Source organism: Pezoporus wallicus, unplaced genomic scaffold (genome assembly GCF_028554395.1).
Source record: "Pezoporus wallicus isolate ANWC-B61680 ecotype Strahan unplaced genomic scaffold, APGP_CSIRO_Pwel_v1 contig_736, whole genome shotgun sequence".
Lineage (NCBI taxonomy): Eukaryota > Metazoa > Chordata > Aves > Psittaciformes > Psittacidae > Pezoporus > Pezoporus wallicus.
This window is the reverse complement of record NW_026639744.1, coordinates 3,254,982-3,270,042: the sequence shown is the minus strand read 5'-3', so window position 1 is coordinate 3,270,042 and position 15,061 is coordinate 3,254,982. Positions and strand designations below refer to the sequence as shown.

General features: G+C 38.0%; 1 protein-coding gene across 1 annotated transcript in view; it reads left to right on the top strand.

The window, feature by feature from the left end:
• Window positions 1-15,061, top strand: part of PTEN (phosphatase and tensin homolog) — a 49,622-nt gene that overhangs the window by 16,085 nt on the left and 18,476 nt on the right. Inside the window, exons 3-6 of the mRNA XM_057415732.1 lie at window positions 854-938; window positions 4,196-4,240; window positions 9,534-9,577; window positions 13,059-13,297. Coding sequence (XP_057271715.1) covers window positions 854-938; window positions 4,196-4,240; window positions 9,534-9,577; window positions 13,059-13,297 — 413 coding nt within the window. The remainder of the gene's footprint in view (window positions 1-853; window positions 939-4,195; window positions 4,241-9,533; window positions 9,578-13,058; window positions 13,298-15,061) is intronic.

The following is a 15,061-nucleotide window of genomic DNA, read 5'->3' as shown; positions in this document are numbered from 1 at the left end:
TTTAGAGTACTTTCTTTTCTTGAGTTCTGTTCTGACAGGTAGGTCAGAATATTTTTCCAGGAGTGGGGAGTTGTTTGTCTTTTAAATAAACAAGATACAGATTCCTTTTCAGATCTGTACATTCCCGTCTACTGTGATTATCTTGCATTTAGGCATTCACAGCTACCTTAGCAGCCGCTATATTGGCCTGTTATGTAGAAATCATGGAAAGTGACAAAACCAGTGTAGCCTCATCAGAGCTTTCATGCCTGAAATTAGCTTTTTTTTTTTTTGTTAGTTTTGGTGTTTTGTGTGATATACCTATTTTGGGAGCACTGGGATGTGAACGTGGGTTTTAATTTTGAGCATCTTACAGTTTAGTCACACAAGACTATTTTAATAGTTTCCCATCGGATTTAATATGCCACTCAAACTGTAAAAAAGACCAGTATGCAGAATCTATTTGATCCTAGTGAGATGATGTATGATAGAAGTGGATTACTTGACTCTGCTTTTCTAATGGATTGCCTTCCTAATGGATGTTAACTGTTAGCTGCACCATAGCATAGGCTTTTAATAAGTTATCTGTTTGAGATGTGAGGAGATTTCTGTTATCGTGGCTGTGGTCAAAGTACTGTGTTACTTTTCTTATTCCCTCTCTCCCCCCAACCTTTTCCACAGGTTTCTTTTTTTTTTTCTTAAGATCCCTTACATAGCTTTACATAGCATATGTAAAGATGAATTGTTTGCATATGGGAGTTGGTTGGAGTTGTTGCTCTGACTTTGATACAGTTAAACATTTGATTAATGTCCATTTAATGCTGCTGTAGAAATTTCACATGCTTTACAAATGTTTCCATAATTTGCATATCAGATATTTATCCAAACATAATTGCTATGGGTTTTCCTGCGGAGAGGCTTGAAGGAGTATACAGGAACAACATTGACGATGTAGTAAGGTAAGATTATTTTTTTCATACTCTTATAAATGTTAAATATCATTTTCTGTACTCATTTATGTTCTACTAAGGAAAGGAGGATGTGTGCTCTGACTCGTAAAAATGGCAAGATTTTTATATCTCATAGATGTTGCCATACTAGCTTTCCTGAAAATATTAGAAACAAAATTATATTTTCAAGACTTGTAGGCCAGGCAGCTGTTACAGGTTGATCTCAAATGCATGTAATCTGCTTTATTGTGAAAAATTTATTTCAGTGAATTGTGTTGGAGTAAAACAAGGTTCTTTGCTTTTAGAAAGATGTTAGTCCATGCCTCTGTTAATAGTGTTGAGAGATCCTCAGATAGCTGATGGCATTTCAGAATATGTTTCCCACATCCTTTCTTCAATTGATAAATGAAGTGCTTGATAAGTAATTTTGATTTAATGTAGTAAATGTAGGTGACTTTAGATAAAGACTTTTACATCTGGATGTATTCAATAATTGTGGAAGAGGAGAAAAATCAGGTAAAAAACGTTATTGCTGGTGATGTTTTGTAGCATAGTTTTTTTTTTTTGAAAAAAATAAACTTATAGGTTGTCATTTTTAACATCAAATAAAGTTACCTGCTCTGAACTGCTGGTTACAGCTGTGGAAGGTGTACTTGGTGTGTTAGGAGCATCACAGTTTGTTTAGTCAACATGCTACCTGGAGAGTGAGAGGTTGCATTGAAAACTAAATATTTGTCAGAAGCTGTGAAATGTTAGTGTTTTTAGGATCCCAGGGTCTGATTTTAAGTCATGCGTGATACTTTTAGGATCTTTGGCATTTGAGGTCACAAGTTCAGTTGCTCTCCCAGAGGCTTGATGTTTGGGGATGGGGGAATAATGCAGTAAGGGTTTGTACAGAAATGAGCCGAGGTAGCTCCTCGGTTCCCACACTGGGAGGAATCATAGCCTTCAACTGAGAATCGTTTATTTCGAGGTAGTGACTTCCCAGTGCAGCTGCAGTTAGCTTCCAGTGAGTTTGAGGGGGTTTGTTCTTGCATATTTAACCATCATGACAAAGCTCGCTATCCATGAATAGCACTGAAAATGTCAGGGCCTGGATTTGACCAGGCTTGCAGAAGCAACCTTGTTCTGTCACATGGTAGTAAGTCACTTTTCCAGAGCTGATCATATCAGTGAGGTTCAGCATAGCAATCTGTAAATGCTCTTGCAGAGTGTGTATGTTTCTGCTAGGACTGTTAAGAGGTGTGAAGTTTTGCAGTTGTCATTGCACACAGCTTGCATACAAGAGGAAGCTTTTGCTGTGCTTTCCAGGTAGTTAAGGGCTGTCCGCAGACAAACTATCTAGTCATCTTTCTTTACCAGAAGTCAGAGCCATCTTTTCTTTAAGTTGATACTGGCACTGCATCTGCTGTATGTAGTATGTGGTCCCTGATGGACTCCACCTTTGGAAATTGCAGGATAGGGGTAAAGGCTGGACTTGGAATAAATGGCATGGGAATAATCTAAATAAATAATACTAGGCAGTAGTCTTTGAAGGCCCCCTTCCATTCATAGCATTGATTTCAGTTGCTTCTGTATGGAGAAAAATGTATCGGTTAAGTATGTAGATATGTGTAAGTTAGACTTTTGAAAGGAAATGACGACATAATGAAGTTGTCCATAAACACTGATCAAAAGGAATAATGGTCACCTAAAAGTATAATCGGCCAAAATAGAGATTTAAATTAAGTGGCTGTAGGGAATTGGATGCTAAAGTAGTGTTATGTTTGTTGCCCCCTTTTTTTAAATGAGAATAATGCACAAAATGTGAGCATGTATTCTGCACGTTGCAGTCAGCAGGTCCTCATCTGCTCCTGTCATCTTTTTGTTGTGTAATTTTTTTTTCAAGAACTTTTTTATGCAGAAATTCAATGTGTTTGAGCTCTGGAGCAATTGATACTGAGCTGCAATAAACCAGTGGGTTTTTTCAGAGTCGCTGTTATCCTGACGAAATGTAATGCTAATACTGTATGAGAAGTATGACTAGAACTGCTGGCTGTCTCCTGTGACTGACACTTTGAGACAGTTTGGATGGAATTTTGCCCTTAGGAAAATACTTGCATGAAAGCTTACACTCAGTTTTGTGGCTATTACTAGCAGAAGTAGAGTCTAGCTCTCTTGCTCTCTCTCCAGTGTGTTTTGAACAAGTGGGTTCAACTCCTGAAGCAAATTGCCATGTCCACCATCTTCCTTAATCGTTTGAAGTCTGCCAACAGGGATGCCAGTGGAAGTCAGAAAATATTTTTGCAGATTAAATTGAAATCTCATACTTGGTGCTGCGCAAGGAACATTCACATCTGTTCATATTTTAACACATCGGTTTAGCCGCAGAGGAGTTCTAGGTTCTTCTGGAATATTATGACTGATAACCAGAGCTTGGTTTTGCTTGAGCTTTCCAGGATTTTAGCAGCTTGTGTTTCTTTTCAATTTGAACAGCATGTTCTGTCATGGCTAATTAAATTCCTTCTGGCTGATGTGCAGATACACACTGTTGATGATGTTAAGTGTAAACATTTGTATGTTATTTCTTCATGAACATTGCCAGGTGACACATTATATATAATCATGGCATTTTTGATGAATCATGTTTGCAGTTTGGCTCTTCAAAGCTTGTATAGGAAGTTTTTGTTACAAAGTGAGCATGAAAATGAAATGAGTGTGAAAACATGTAGTGGTCTTCCTTGTTTCTGAGCTCAGAATATCATCAGCCACTGTTCTCAGACTTCAGTGGCAAGTAATGGCTGTTTTAAAAGCCTGGTATTAAAATAAAGATTCTGGCTGTTCTAACTGGAATAAAATTCATATTCCAGTATTCTTTTTTTTTCTTAATTGGAGATACCACTGTGGCAGAATACTTTGCATCGAAAATTAAACTGGAAATGTTCACAAATATATTGTGTACTTGATGCTTTGTGCTTTAAAAATTAACAATCCTTCTTCAGCTATTTATTGGTGTGTAGGTATCTTAGAAATCAGTGCAGATTGGTCCATATAATAAATATTTCAGTTGCAGGTCAGATTTTAGTCTCCTCAGTTGCAAAAATTGTCTTATACTACTGCATTATTTGTATGAGTGGGGTCTGCTTCCTTGACTGAGGCACTGCAGGGCCAGCTGGGACTTGAAATGCTGAACTGCACATGCTGGATGGTGCTTTAATGATGTTGCAAATTGAGGTCAACATTATTTTGATGTATATTAATACATGATTTTTTATTTTCTACCTAAGGTTTCTGGATTCAAAGCATAAAAACCATTACAAGATATACAATCTGTAAGTATGCTCTTATAGATGTATTTTACAAAATAATGAGTTCTAAAAATAGCTAATGCGTGAAAGTAGTTTGTTGCTGTACTGAAGCAGAGCTAGAGATGTTTTGCACATTTCTTGAAACAATTAAGCCTGATTGAGAGCGCTGTTACTTCATTTAGTGGAGCTGAGTGAGGTTAAATGAAATGCTGGTGTGTATTCATATTACTTGAACGCTTTTAAATGACTTGGCATCTAGCCCATCTGGAGCTTATACCATGTGATTAAAAAGTGAGAAGTAATTCATAGCAGGCTTTCTGTCAATGTATTGATGTCCACAGTGAAGAAATTGCCAAATGAATATTTTCTTGTTTCTTTTTTCTTTTTTTAAATCAAACTGTATTGGTACTCAGGTTCTGTTTGCTTCCTCAGTCTCCTTGATTGTCCCTGTTTGAGAAAGCTATTGCAGCAATTGGTAATGTGATGGTTTCTCACTTTAGGAAGTGCAATATTTTGCTCTCAAGATTGTTATGCAAAAAGCTGTTCTTCTTACAGAAGGGATTTATTTATTTTTTTTTTTGGTGGTGGTGGTGTGCCTTGATTGTCCTTACATGTTAGTTTAGACTAATTTCATTTGTGTAAGTGATTTGGTGGTGTCAGCTGATACTGAAAAGTAGGTCATGATTTTCTACCCCACGTTTTTCCTCTAGAAATCTAAATTGAAGATTTATTGATTCTTTGAGCTGTTATGGCTTTACTTTAAAAAAAAAAAAATGTTCCAAAATATCTGCAGTTTGTGGAAAAATGCTGTAGTATGAAAATCCAGGCAATGCATTACATCATAATCTGTCAGTCATTAAAAATAAGTATTTAAATATGCCTCTAAATTATTTGAAGGGCTATACATTAAACAACTCTGTTTCCTGATGTTGGAACAAAGTCATAAGCTGAGAAATTGTATATTGGTTATCAAAGTTGTCTGTAGGACCTGGGGTAGGATGGGACAGAAAAAGATGTATAAAAATATGCATTAAAACCCCCCTCATTAGAGACTCTTCATACAGTTCAGTGACAGAATATAGTTGTATTCTCCAGCACAGAAGCTCTCCAGAATGTTAGACTTTTAATAAATGCTGTCTTGGTGGCACTTATGGGTGGAAAGGACAGTGCTTCCTAAAATAACTGATAGCTGCTCCTTTGTGTAGGTGCAGCTCTCTAAAGAGGTAACTTTCTGCATACCCGGGTATCTATCTTTGAATTCTTCTGGAGCTCAGCACTAGGGATCTGTCATGTAAAATCTAACGAATGCGGGTTTGTTAGACACCCCACCGCACCCCCCAGAAGTCTCCTGACGGCTTCTGCTTGGTTTGGGGAGCAAAGCAGAACAGGACAGATACAACTCAATTTCTTCCTGCTTCTTGGGGCTGAGTTCAGCTGTCAGCTTCTGCAAAGTGTGGCTCTGGTATCTCTTGCAAGATCAGGGTTTGCTGAGCTGTGTGATACCGAGATGCTTGTTTCGAATTGGCTGTAGAGGCGACAGGTAAAAACAATAGGTTGCTCTGTGTAAACTTCTAGGCTTAGTCAGAAGGTAGGAATTCAGTAAGACATCTGTGTATCTTAGCTAGTAGCTCCTCAGGGAGGTGGTGATTTGAAACGTTTCTGCTTTGCTGTATGCTTACAACCTCATTTTTAGAAAAAAAAGCGAAACTAATCACCCACACAGGAACAACTTTAAAGTGAGAAGAACTGTGATTGAGACATGCTTTTGACATTTATGTTGCTGATACCTGTATTTCAACTGTGTAAAGAGCTTGTCCAGGTGTGCCACAGGTTTTTGTCTTCAAGTTCTTCATATAAAAATTTTAACTTTTCTGGTTTTGGTGCAGGAACCCATCGATTATTACTTGTTGCTAACTTCAGAGCAATTGCAAGTGAAACTCTCTAAAATTACTATATTCACCCTCAAATGAAAATTCCTGCAGGATAGAACATCCTTTTAAAGTGTGCAGGTTTTCTTCTTCCCTAAAACATGGATCAGTTGCAAATGAAGATTCAAGTGATTATTGTACAGCTTGGAAAGCATAGCTTTTAAACTGTGTATCTCTGGAGGGGGCAGGTTACCTCTATGCAGGCAAAATTTATACACATTAAGTACACAAATGCCATTAATTGAATTGTAATGTTTGGTCATGAGATGGAAGAAATTGCAGCCTTCAGGTATTTTGGAGAACAGCATCTCTTTAGATTAATCTGATCCTTTGTAAGTAATCAACCTATTGTCTGTGTTCAAAAGAAGGAGGTGGGAGTTCAGAGGAGTTATGTGATTATATTAGAATTATTTCAAACACTGTCATGGGGTTTCAGTTCCCTTAAGGTAGCTGTTACATGAAGTAGATAATAATGTGTGTATTGAGCAGTTCTATTTAAAAGTATTTAAAGAGATTTTTCTGAACTGATGCTTAAATGGTGTCAGTAATGGCTCATCCTTGCATCTAGACTTTCAAATTTCCAGTGACTATTTGAGCAGTTTCATTTTGTTTCTTGCTGGTGTTAGTTTTCTCATGTGTTCCCTTAATACTGCTGTTTCTCCAATATTCTTTATCATCTCCCAACTTCACATACCGCCAAACTGTTGTCTTCCCTATTGTAATAATCTCTTCCTTCTCAAGAATATTTCGTTTAACTGACCTACAGGCAGATAGTTAAAGGAAGGGCCTGTAATGAGCAATGTGGATTTTACCTGCATGTTTTCTGTACCTCTCTGTACATGAGGTTGGGCTTTGCATAGGCTGTCATCTCTTTCTGTAGCCTATAGTCCTGTTGTCAGTGGGATCATAGTTATAGTCAGAAAGGTATCTGGCTGACAGCGCTTAGGATCTGGGTTGCTTTAAACCTGCTTTAATCATAAGGAGGATTACAAGAACCCTGCAAACCCACTCCCGACCCCCAAAATACAAGCAAAATGTTCAGGTTTATTCTGAAGATCTGACTTTATTTGAAGTCTAATAGTGTTTATAAAAAAGAATGTATTTGAAATACTAAGCAATGAACGAATGCGCCAAAGTGTGTGTTAGTGAGTTCTCTGCTGCAGATACACTTCTAGTGGAAGGTGTCTCTTCCTGTTGCAGGAGGGTTGGAACTACATGATGTCATGTAATGAACTGCAGTATATTTTGTACAGCTGTGACTAGAGCTCTGGATTTGTTGTGTACAGCCCCCATAAGAGAGGTTATAGTGTGACATGGCTATGTTCTGTGCTCAGTTTCTGTCCTTGGTATCAACAAAACTGCTTTTTATCCCCTTCGATATTCTACTTGACATTCAGGCTTCAAAATTTGAAGGCTTTTTTGTCCATATGTGGGGTTTTGGTTTTGGGTTTGTTTTTTTTCTTTTTTCTTTTTGTTGTTTTTTGGTTGTTATTTTTGTTTTTTGTTTGGTTTGGGTTTGTTTTTTTGTTTTTTTTTAGTTTTTGGAGACTTTCGTCTTTCACTACCCCTTTGTGTGTTTCTTTAGAAGGAAGCAGGAAACTTTCTAGGATAAGATGCTTTCGTTAACTGCTTTGCATCCTAGCAGGCTCAACTTCCAAAGTTCAGATGCTGACTAGCTTGTAACAGGCTTTGCCCAGCATTGTTGATGGCTGCTTCAGGCATGATGACTCCATCTTGGATGTACATACTGCATCTAACCTTCTCAAAGCCTCAAATATAAATAAAGTTTTGAGTCCCATCTGTCAGCTTAACCTGCAGTGTATCACTTCTGACCCAGAGAAGGTGTCAGCAATGTGATCAGAGTGTGAAAACTGCCAGACTTTTCCCTAGCAGAGGCTACAGTTGAGAAGGCTCTGGAACTCAGAGAAAGGGAAGTGCTGAGTGCACATGCAACCCCAGCAGACCTGTGTCTGTGCCTGGTGTATGAGTCTGGTGGACAAAGTTCAATGCAGCACATGTAAGGCTCCGGTTTTGTGTACAGCAGTAGGAGTAGTAGGAGCTTAAAAGTCTCTCTGTCTAGAAGTGTCAAGTAAGCTCCACACAGGTCCAAAGGCTGCAGTCATACTTACTAAGGAAATATACATTCATACCAGTCCTGAAACTGGTGTAGGTATTTGAAACCTATAAAGAGTACAGGATATAATCAGAAGAGAAGATCTAGATATTTCATCTACTGAAATGACTTCAAATCATTGTGTTTCAATGTGGAGTCCTGTTATTTTGAGGCAGGATTGTTCTTTTTCTTTGAGCTGCATTTTCACTTGCATTTTGTAGGGATGATTCATTTTGCCTGCAGAGAGCAACTCCAAGGAAAATTACGTAGAGCTTGCACTTGCCTTCTTTCCCTTTACCCATAGTATCTGATCCAGCTTGCTCCCTTACAGGATGCTATATTGGCTGTGTTAGACCCTACTGAGTGGATCGTTTATATCTAGTTCTTGATGTTTGTCCCTAGGCAAGTCATCCCGCAAGACTAGTGCAGTGTGGTTTGCTGCGCTACTAGCTAGTCTCTTGCAGAGTGATGAGGTAGACATTGATGCAATCGAGAGTCTTAAGAAATGTGCCATTTGCCAGGATCTGTGAGGGGAAAACTGACTGACTGGCCTGGGTTTTCTTTGTTTGGTTGGTTTTTTTTGGTGTTTGTTTTTGTGTGTGTGTTCACCTGATTTCAAGAAGAAGTGCCAAGTTGGAAAGCAGTATCATAATCTCTGCTTGATGCAGTGATCTCCATTATAATATTGAGTGGTGCTTTCAGTTGCCTGTGCTGTCTTGTGGTGGTGGTCCTGTAATTTGAGGAGGAATGTTTGCTTAGGTTATGCTCTCTGAGGGTCCTTGAAGTGTCCTTGTGATTCCCGTCACCCATAGCACCCATGTTTTTGTTAAGGCATATTGATGTGTGTTTTGAGTTCAGGGTCAAATGGATGAAGGTCATAGCTGTCTACTCTTTATGTGTTTGTGTGGGAGCGTATAGCTGCTCAAGCAGCTGGAACTGTTAATACTACAGTGTTAAAAAGTAATAGTGTATTGCATTACTTGTGTGAATGTCTCCATTGAGTCATACTGATGGACTACAGTTACCATAGGGTAAGTAATTGTTTTTCAGTAAAATAACTGATATTTTAGTGAGCAACTTTATACATCTGAAAAAAAAAACAAACAAAAAAAAACAACAGTTTTTCTGCATGTAACCTCTAGCTGCTTTTTTAAATCATAAAGGTGATGGGTATACATGATTTTCCCATATGTTGATCTGTATGTGCCTGGGTGTGACAGATGTTGGGAGTGCCTCTAAGATTTGTCTTGAACTCTTGTCTATTTTTCTTTTTTAGATGTGCTGAAAGACATTATGACACAGCCAAATTTAACTGCAGAGGTATGTCTTTTACTGTCTAGTATGTTTTTCTCTTTAAACTTCAGTGTTTCTGAACAGAGGTATAAAGGAGGAGCTGATGAATAGATTTGGGTAAAGGAATGATGTCAGATTGCTTGGAGTCATTGGAGAAACTTGCTTGGGGCTTTCAAAAAAGTATGTTCCTGACAGTTAACTAGATCTGATAAAGAAATCGTAAGTCTACTGTTGCAGAATTTTTGCAGAATGAGCTATATAGAAGTTTCTGTTCAATTCAGTGTGTAAACTCATTATGAAATGTAGATGTGAAGCTTGGGGAAGGCTGGGTTTTATGCAGAAGCATCACTTAGAATAAAATGGAGAACACAAGCCACTGTCACTATTCATGTAAAACAACTTTTTGAAGTTTTGGAACAAACCTTCAGTTGCTTAAAAAGAAGAATAGTAAAAAAAAAAAAAAAATTCCATGTGATGCTTCTTTGTGATGAGTTGGTTCTTAGATGCTTTGCAAAACTTCCAGAGCCAGCGGGGAAACTTTTAGAGGCTTCTTTTGATCACCTCTTCTCATTATCTCTTATCAGTGGAAACTGGTGTACCTGTTTTGTTAGTATTAACTCCCCAGGTAAATAAATAAATTCAGATTGACCTTTATCCTTTGTGCAAAGGAATATCTCTGTGCGCAGTAGTAGAGCTTGTAGTTTCTTTTCATGCAGTGCTTCAGAATGCAGATAAGGAGTACTTGTGTGTATGTAATTGTAGGAGATGAATAAATTTTAGCTAGTACTAGCCAATTCTGTAACTGGCTAATACTAGATCCTAGCAAAGGCTCAATTTCTTTTTTATTATTATCCTTTATTTGTTATAGGCCATCCTTCTAGTTGTAAAGAGGGTGTTTAGAACGTGGCCAAAATGTAATTGGCTGCTTTAATGTCTGAATATAGAAGGACTAAAATTGTCATCTTGAAGTCATCTTCGCTGCTAGTTTGCTCTTAAAATATTGAATGGCAGTGTCATGAAACCTCACTGAATTACATACAAGCTAGAAAAAAAGTATTTAAAGATCTGCTTGAGCAATACCTTGGGTAAGAGGAGAGAAGGCATAAATGAAAAGGTTGTGCTTCTAATATGTCCAGAACATATGCTTGCTTTGATTTTTGTGGGTTTTTGGTTGGTTGGGTTTTAGGGTTTTGGGGTTTTTTTTTGTTTGTTTGTTTAAATGTTTGTTTTAACGGGGGTGCTGAGATCTTGTCACTGTCATTCTTAGCCCAAAATGTTGTTTGTTGACGGTGCCTTTCACAGCTCCTCTGCCTAAGACAGTGCTGTTGTAGGGAGCTACATGCTGCAGTTTTTCTTTTCATCCCCAAATTAGTTGGCTTAGATAACAAAATTGGTGACTCAGGACTGTTAAGGGAGCAGAAGAGTAACAGTTCTACTCTAAAAATTTTCTGAAGTGAATTAATTTCAGAGGGAACTTCTTATGTTGTACACTTAGCATGAAACACTGTAGTAGTTCATTATTCAGCTTGGATGCTCTTGCATTAAATTCAAAACCAGACAATGAAAGCTCTTTATCTTCCTTGGACGCAAGCTTTTTGTCTAGGATTTTTGCAGTTTCTCAAGTACTTCCATGCTGGAAATTGCCTTCTGCTTTGCCAAAGGCTCTTCTTCCATTTGTTTTTTCTTTTCTTTTTTTTTTTTGTTCGTTTGTTTGTTTGTTTTGTTTTGTTGCTCCCTTTTGTGCTATGGGATTTTTCTTGCAACTTCTAGGAGCTTGGAGAGAGTAATCGTGGAGTAATCTCCATGCTCTGTGCTCCAGTGTTTAGGACCCAAAATTTATGGAGGACCTGCTCAAGATCATACAGCTTTATGTTTCCTAAGGTTGCTTTCTGACTCCCAATCCCTCTGCACTGTCACAGGTCTCCCATACCCATCTCATCTGTTCCTCGTTCCGTCTTTGCAGAAAATACCACAAGGTTTGCCTTTGATCTCAAATCTTGGAGAGCACATTCAGCACACTGCTACTACTTCAGATTTTTCAGGCTGTTCTTTCAGGACTACTTTGTCTTTCCTTTTCACTGGAACCTGACTGAATGTAGTTAGCATAGACTCAAAGTTGTATGGACAAACTGACAGCATCTCCTAATAGCTTTTTTTCTTAGGGTTTTTAAAATAAATTTCTCCTTTTATCTGTATCTGCTACAAAAAGTGACATCTCTGTAAGTTCACATAAAATGATCTTTTGGGGAATCTTTGGATCTTCCACGTGGAAGAATTTATTAGCGTATGTTCATTAACCTTTGCTGTTCTTTAGCAAAGATTGTTCATTTTATCGGGCTTCCTTATTTGGTTTTCTGGGAGAGTAAGTGGGCGGCCTGTACTGCAAGTGAATAAACTGTCTTTGCAGATCCCTCCGAAAGGCTCCAGACTTGTGCTGCAGTAATTTGGCAGTTCCATAACTTCATCCCTCACTTCTGCTCTTTAAATCCTTGGGGATTCATCAAAAGGAGCCTTGCATGTATGACGAGAGTAGTACTTATGAAATGAATACAAACACTTGCCAAAAATGAAATGCATTCATTTTTAGACCAGAAAAGGAAATGGTGTTTCTAGCTGAGAATTTTCAAGTGAACCAGAGTTGTATGTGTAAGATCCCAAGTCTGCCAAACGAGAATTGGGGTGCACTTTATAAAGTGCTGCTGTTCTGACAAAACTAGTACAGCCCTGTGTGATTCTGCTAGTCAACAGAGCATTTTGCCTGTCATCGTACCTAAGGTGTTAGAGGTTTGGGTGCTTGTCTCTGCTTATTGCTTAATTTTGCCTTCTTAGTTTTTCTTTCATTTCCTGCATGCTCATTTGAAATTCTTTCCATGTCTAGATGGAAGAAGTGTTTGTATGCATGTATGTATTCATATGAGAAGAAGGACAACTTCATTCAGTGGCTTGACTTCAAAACTCATACGTATTGCAAGTGGCTTATATGAGGGTTTATTTTTTGTTTTAATATGGAAATTGCAGGTTTTTGTTTCAAAAACCCTTTGAGCAATTCTGACAGTTTGTTCCCAGTGTAGACCCAACTGTTCAGAGTTTTTCACCAAAATTCCTATTGTCTGATCAGTGACTGAGGTCTGGCCCTGTTTTCTCTCAGCAGTCAGTCTAATTATCACTAGAGTAATGGGTTTTCATAGGGTTGTTCTTTTTGCCAATGCACTCATAAAGTCTAGAAAATTTGTGTTGTAAGATACAGTCTGTGCCGTAGTCACAGTCATTTCAGTAGCGTTGTGAGAGTCTCTACATGTAGCAGGATGCTTATGTATTACTAGGAAAATGTCTGCAATGTTTGTAATATGCAGTACATTGCTGAATTATGTTGGAATAACAAAAAAAATACATATGTGTATGTAGGATTGGGGTTTATTTAAAAAGTTATTTGGCTTGTCACAAAGTTGACCCGAGCTTGCTGTAATTTCCTTTTGAGATTTTGATGAATTACTTCTTCTTGTTGCAGTTGCACAGTACCCTTTTGAAGACCATAACCCACCACAGCTAGAGCTTATCAAACCTTTCTGTGAAGATCTCGACCAGTGGCTAAGTGAAGATGACAATCATGTTGCAGCAATCCACTGTAAAGCTGGAAAGGGACGAACTGGTGTAATGATATGTGCATATTTGTTGCATCGAGGCAAGTTTTTAAAGGCTCAAGAAGCCCTAGATTTCTATGGGGAAGTAAGGACCAGAGACAAGAAGGTGAGCTATTTTCTGTTTTTATATTCTCCTACTTGTATCTTAATTGCTTTTCCTTTTTGAGGTCAATTTGAAAAGTCTTAAAGGGCTATTTAAGAAATACTTTCCATCAGTTGTGTTACCTTGTTTGATTCAATTTTAATATTATTTAATCAGTGCAGCTCTTCTAAATGAGAACTTTTAAGCAGCAGTAGGAATTGGTCACAACACTAAACCTGTCTGTTTTTTCCATCTCCTGTTCAAGAAGATTTGGACAGTTTATTTTAAATAGCTTTTAAAATAGCATTCTGCTGTGTGTTGCATCAAATGGGCGGTTGATGAGTGTGCTGTCTTGTTGAGCATTTTCAGCCCAAATAAGAGGATTATTCTAGCTTGTTTTGACTGATGAGTTGCTCATCTCCTCAGGTTCTCTTAGCTTCTGTGGTGATATTTGGAGATGCGTGGTCATTACAGTGCATGTTACAGTTGACTATTTGTTCTGGAAAAGTCTGTTAGATGCCCCTTTTCAATAAAGGGGTGGTTAAGCCCTGACATTTGCTGTCTCAGAGCCTGCTTCATGAGGTGCTATAGTTTTGTTTCTTCTACTTCTCCCAAGGAGAAATGGGAAGATCTCATTTCAAAGAAAGGATGTTTGTGGCTACAGGGGATTTCTGTTAAGATCTTTAGCAGTAGGTTTGTATTAGAACTTTCTGTCATGGTTATGCCTCATTAATAGAAGTTTATCCTTCTTATTTGAAATATTATCCAAATATAATAAGGTGTAACTTGGAAGGTCACTTCAACAAGCTTGCCTGCTCATCTTGCCTAGTTTCCTTTCTGTATGTTGGTAGAGCAGCCCAGGGGGATGATCCCAGCAGACCAGTTCCAGCCTACTCAAGTATAGAGCTATCTGTGTTCCTGTAATATTTGTATGAAATACTAATTTCACAGTGTGTAGACTTCTAATAAGCAGAGCTTCATGTTTGAAGGCTCTTGTGAGCAGAAATGTCACATACAGAATTCTAGAACTTTGCTGTTAATTTGTTGGAAGGAGCAAATAACTTCTTAGTTTGGTCTCTTTACAAGATACGGCTGTTCCATGTATGGCTAAGAAGATAGTTGTAGTGTAATACTAGAGCAGAGACACTGTCAAGGTTTCCCATCAAAACTTTGTGGCTTTTGGTGAGAGTGCATGGTAGTAAATAGGAATGAGCTGTGTGATGAATAAACAGATTAGGTTACTCCTACTGATAGAGATTATCTAAAGAGCTGGATAAAATACCATAAAAGCTACATAACAAATACATGGTGAAGCATGCTGTACCTCCATTTCTTTTCTGTATTTTTGCATGTCAGTGTATTGAGTATAAGGTCAGTTAGGTGTTCATCAGTACTCTGGCATGTTTGAGGTAACAGAGAACTTAGTAAACAGGAATAGTGAGAGCCTTGTTTAGCTTCACTGTAAATATTGTCTGTAACCAGCAACTTTGTTTTGGTTTCGATGTCTCTACTGGAAGATTTTTTTGGTAACTTTTTTTTTGGGGGGGGGATATTTTTTTTTGTTTGTTGGGGTTTTTTTGTTGTTGTTGCTTGTGGGGTTTTTTTTGTTTGTTTTTGGGTTTGTTTTGGTTTTTTTGTTTGCTTCAACTCCAGTTGAGCACGGTTATCTTTATGTGGACACTGGGCAGCACATGATTCATGTAGTCCTTATAGTGTTTTTATATACAGGTGTTCCAGTGCAGGTTTTGGAAGCTTTTTCTTCCCTTATGGCCCATATTTCAGTGTTAC